Genomic DNA, 5394 nt, shown 5'->3' with positions numbered 1-5394 from the left:
ACAGCTAAGTGTACATAATATAGAAAAAGAGGACTGATAGAGGCAAGGGGGCCCTTGCATAAAGAGCCTGAAAGCCCTTGCATAGAGCCCGAGAAGGGCCTTTGATTGGATCCATATCATTTTTGGTAACTTCTTAAAGTAGGTTGATAAAGTAAAATCGGTTGCACTTAATGATGCCGATTCAATCAACCTTTTCCGGCTCTTTAAGGAAGGGCGCCCTTGCATCTATCATTCCTCTATAGAAACATCATAAGCATATTAAGCAACTAAAAGTCTCAAAATTAAGGTGGTGAGTTGGAGTCCAATTCTAAGTAATTTTGCCCTTCAAGGTTTATTACAAGTGAGTTTTGTCATGACTCTGTTCCCCTAACATCAATTAGAGACCCTGACAGAAAGTTTGTAGGGTGGGTCCTGGCTTGTTGGTACCTGCTTTCTAGTGGACATTAGATTTTTAATTTGATTTCAATTTGAGTGAAGTTATTACATTGGAAAGAGTATTTAGAACCTCACCTGGACGTCATTGCTGATCAAAATTATGGTTTGCAGGAACAGTGAAGTTACGCAGAGCATCAACACTAACAACAATCATTATTGTGGTTTTTGCAGCTTTTGCTTCAATCTCAAATTGTAGAGTACTTTTTCTCACAGGGGTTTAAAGAAATCCATACACTTTAGGCTAAAAAGAAACTCAAATTTTCTTCTGTTGAATTGTGACAAAACTAACTTAGACTGAATATTAGAGGATTGATCTTAACCCTCTATAGATCGGAGGGTTAGCATCAACCTATGGAAATGATTTTTGGGGCACGCTGTGGCCCATCTAATGGACGGTTTGGATCATCCTATGGTGCGGGCCATACCTTACTTTTTAATAATGTGAGGAGTGAGATCATCAAAATACGGTGATATCATTTCCCTTATTAAATTATGTCATAAAATAATTTAAGTCGCACGTGCATTGTTACTAGTAAAAAGAAATTAAATTAAAAACCCTATTCTTCCTCGGGCCATCCCTCTGAGCACTAATCTCTATTTTGAGAAATCATATGGTGCGAGCCCCTAAAGTCGATTATTTTTCAAACAAGTGTCATACGGGCCACCCATAGGATGATCTAAACAGTCCATTTGATGGGCCGCTAAATAGGTTGTGGCCTAAAAAACATTTCTATTGGATGATCCTAGCCCCCCAAAATCCTAGATGAGTCGAGAGGTAGACCTACTTTATGGATGACGAACCGGGGTGCAAGTTGTATCGGTCGGATGATCCATACTCAATATGTAGCCTAAAAATGTACAGTTATTGCGAAGATGTCCATTGATCAAGTGATTAGGCGGACACTAACCGGATCAATTCTAGGACATATATGTGTTATCGAGACCGTTTACCATTGTAGGCCATCATGTAGTCACCCACTGATCTTGATCTCATGCCGAAGAAACATCTCATCCATAAGATAAAGGATTAAAAATCAACTGTTTAGATTATTTGGAAGAACACTAAACAAGGCTTGATGGATCATCCAATCGAGGTGGGGTCATGAACTATAAGTTGAACTTGTCAACAGAACAGATTTGATCACATCCACATGGCAAACATGGGACCAAATAAGGAATGGAACTGGGGTCGCCCACATGATATCTAAGTACAAGATCAGAGTCGCTCTCAAGTAGGCCCTACAGAGATGCCATAGTCTGAAAACCATACTCATTGGAGAATGTTAACCATCCGATTGCAGGACCTGGATGTGTAACAATTATCAAATTATGTTTGTTTTTAGACCAAAGATGGACGGCTGAGACCATGAAACATCATCTAGGTGGGCCAGCCGTAATGCTTGCCATTGTATCTTACATAATATCTTCTCATAGAACCCCATGACATCTGTTTAATCCCCTCCTTTATTTGGTGCTGGCCATACGTACTTTTTAATAAAGTGAGGAGTGCCATCATCAAAATTCGGAAGTGGTGATATCATTTCCCTAGAAGTATTTTGAATTTTTTATCATACTATATGAAATAGGGGTATTTTGGCCGTTCTAAAATGGAGAATGGGAGGCCACTGTCTTATGTTAGATGGATTCTTCTGAATGAGCAATGTACGCGTTACATGGATTCTTCTGAATGAGCAATGTTTTTTTAGTCCACAATCCCATGTTACATGGATTCTTCTGAATGAGCGACGTACCCGTATCCGATTCCAATACTTTAAGATGTCCATAACTATCCGATTCCAATACTTTAAGATGTCCATGCCCATGTCGGATTCCAACATTCATAACTATACCGATCGGTGCAACATAGCCACTATCAAAATAAGAGAGTGTTTTCACCTCCCCACAAGAAACTGCAGTAAACTATACAATAATATGGTTGATATTTGATTTATATTTCTACTTTCTTTCCTACAGAAATGGGGGACAGAAGTTACTGAGCATCCTGATTGCTATTGGTGGGGCAGTTTTGTATGGGATGTATGGTAGTGTCAGTCAAGTTGGAGCAGGGAATGCTATTCTCATAATTCTTCAGCTTTCTTTTGGCTCTTTCATAGTCATTATTTTGGATGAGCTTCTCCAAAAGGGATGTGGATGTGGTATTAGGTCTTCTATGAATCTATTTGTTGCTACCAATATTTGGTGAGTTAATTAGTTTTCTTCTCTGTTTTTTTTCTACCAATTCACTTCTAGACATTAGCTCCCTTAACATTCTCATTCTGTGATGCCTTGCAGCAAAAATATAGTTTTCAAATTTGCAGGTTTTGTTATTGCCTTGTTCCATCTTTTGTTAACTCGAACAGACATGGTCCTTGCTCTTCGCGAGGCTTTCGTCCAACAATGGTGATGGTGTATATCTTGTTCATTTCCTCTTTCTAACGTTTTATTCTACTTTTTTTTTTTTCATACTGTGCTTATGTTTTTCATATTTTTTGTTTGTTCAGCTTAGCAGATATTGCTGCCAATCCATTCCAAGCGCTATTTTATCTTGTTTTTACGCTGTCTGTTTGTGCATCGCTCTCAAAATCTTGGTTTTATGCGCGTGGAGCCAAGGTTTGACATTTAGTTTCCATCTCTTCCACATGCTACATGCTACATGCTTCATTCTATTTACTACTTGATGATATACTTCGAGGGACAAATTAGGTCTGTATGAGTAAACTTTCAAGCATATCAGAATTCCTTAATTATAATTTTTGTTTTGTCATTGTCTGATATGTTTTTTAGGTTTTCATGCTAAAATCAGTTTTTATTTGAGTGGTCATGTTTTTCCTGGTTCTAAAAATACAGCCTAGACCCCCAAACCCTTACGGCATAGTAAAAAAAAGGCGGCCCAGTGCACGAGGCTCCCGCCATTGCGGTGTCTAGGGAGGGTTAGATGTACGCAGCCTTACCTCTGCTTTGCAAAGAGGCTGTTTCCGTGACTCGAACCCGTGACCACCAGGTCACAGTGGAGCAACCTTACCGTTGCACCAAGGCTCACCCTCTCCTTAGGGCAAAATCTATTTCAAAAAAAAAAAAAAAACATGGTCTGATTTGATTCATATGCAAATAATGGACATAAATAGTTTATGTGTTACTACTTGATGATATACTTCAAGGGACAAATTAGGTCTGCTTGAAGAAACTTTCCAAACCCTTAAATGATGAAGGGTGGAGTCAAATCAAATGCTGATATTTTAGCATATTAGGATTCCTTAATTATAACTTCTTTTATCATTGTCTGATATGCTAAAATCAGTTTTTATTTGAGTGGTCTTGTATTTTCCTTCTTGTTGTACGCAATGCAACTTTCCTTTCAGTACCATTTCCAATTCATCACCTTGATTGGAATTTCTTTTGAATTGAATCATCATCCATTTGTTTACAATTTTCGAATTGACATTAATAAGATTTAGATGTCTCAGCAGCCTGAGTTTCTTGCATTCTAGTTTTAAGTATTGTAGATCTGGTGCATGACCAGAATGTGCATAAATTTCTACTCGAATTCGGTAATGATGGAATTTCCCTATTATCTCATCTGAGAAGTCACAATCCATTGTGGCCTGGTGGTCACGGGTTCGAGTCTCGGAAACAGCCTCTCTGTAAAGCAGGGGTAAGGACTGCGTACATCTAGCCCTCCCCAGACCCCGCAATGGTGGGAGCCTCTTGCACTGGGCCGCCCTCATTTGAGAAGTCACAATCCAGTTGAAATTCTCTGGTTCTGGAAAGAATTCTGTAGGTTGAAGCAACAAACTGCTAGCTTAGATCAGATCTGAGTATACCCGGCTGAATTCCACAACATGTGTTGGTCAGTTTTCCCTGATCTTGCTTAACAGATTTTTTTTAGATTTAATTCCAAAATTGTTATAGTAGTTGAACCTGCTTACTGAATAAATCTTATTTGCAAATAATTGTTTGAGCCTACCCCCACCATTGAATTTTTTTATGCATTTGACCCTGTTTGTAGGCACTGCTTTTGCCTTCGTAGATTTTGGAGTTTTTTTAAGAAATCTTGCATTATCGTGCATGAATTTCTCATCTTTTTCTAATTCATTACAAATATTTTTTTGGTCTTTGTTTTGTGTCCTTCAGGAGGAACAAACAGTGGCCAGACGTAGAGAATCAGATCTAATGAAGAAGAGACTGAAGGGGTACATACCTATTGTGGCCATCTGGGGGGCTATGTACATTGGTGCATTGATAATGCTACCAGATTACAGGCGTGCGATTGGTTCTGGGACAGGGATTGTTATTTGTGATTTATACATATATCAGTTCTTGAGAGTTGTGTTCGACAAGAGGGAGAGATACAATTAACTGCTTCCATCTCTGAGCTAATAAACTTAAGATATTTACATTTTTTTTTTTAATGGCAGATATATACAAATCTGTGTGGCATTATTAATCATCCATTTTTTCTTATTATCTCTCGTGTCTGTTTTAGCCTCTGTGTACATCTAGCCCTCCCCAGACCCCGCAATGGCGGGAGCCTCGTGCACTGGGCTGCCCTTTAAATCTGTGTCTCCAAGTGGAGATGAGGGTGAAGTCCCTAAAATCAGGAAACAAAATCCAGATGTGGCTAAAAATCGGGAAAAGGTCGATCCGATTTTGAGTAGAGTTTTTGTGTTTTCTAACAATATACATAGGGCATTAACCATCATTCTGTGAGACACTCTTGTATTCCCAACTCTAAAACTATAAGAGGATGGAACACAACCATGCTACGAGGGTCTCCAAGTGGAGATAAGGTGAAGTGGCTAAAAATCATGATACAGAAAACAGAAAACTAGTGTCTCCGGTGATGATAAGTGGCAAAAAATCAGGAAACAGCAGATAAAAAATCAGGAAACCACAGATGTTCGCAGGAGACACTAGTTTCCTGATTTTTGTATCCTGACTTTTAGGCACTTCACCGTCAGC

General features: G+C 38.9%; 1 protein-coding gene across 1 annotated transcript; it reads left to right on the top strand.

The window, feature by feature from the left end:
- Positions 1 to 2244: 2244 nt before the first annotated feature.
- LOC143878799 (protein transport protein Sec61 subunit alpha-like) lies at positions 2245 to 4791 on the top strand. The gene is made up of 5 exons (XM_077381031.1): positions 2245 to 2291; positions 2410 to 2634; positions 2728 to 2835; positions 2937 to 3045; positions 4567 to 4791. The coding sequence occupies exons 1-5, from the start codon at positions 2245 to 2247 to the stop codon at positions 4789 to 4791; spliced, it is 714 nt and encodes a 237-aa protein (XP_077237146.1).
- The last annotated feature ends 603 nt before the right edge of the window (positions 4792 to 5394 follow it).

The sequence above is a fragment of the Tasmannia lanceolata genome, unplaced genomic scaffold (assembly GCF_043159265.1).
Source record: "Tasmannia lanceolata isolate RefF3 unplaced genomic scaffold, GAP_Taslan_0.1 ptg000006l, whole genome shotgun sequence".
Lineage (NCBI taxonomy): Eukaryota > Viridiplantae > Streptophyta > Magnoliopsida > Canellales > Winteraceae > Tasmannia > Tasmannia lanceolata.
Note: the sequence above shows the minus strand (reverse complement) of the source record. Positions and strands in the feature narration are given on the sequence as shown.

Bases quoted from the DNA above. Each gene is read 5' to 3' on its own strand.
- LOC143878799 (XM_077381031.1), top strand. From the start codon at position 2,245: ATGTCCATGCCCATGTCGGATTCCAACATTCATAACTATACCGATCG. The intron at 2,292-2,409 runs GTGCAACATAGC...TCTTTCCTACAG, and splicing joins ATTCATAACTATACCGATCG to AAATGGGGGACAGAAGTTAC. The intron at 3,046-4,566 runs GTTTGACATTTA...TGTGTCCTTCAG, and splicing joins TTTATGCGCGTGGAGCCAAG to GAGGAACAAACAGTGGCCAG.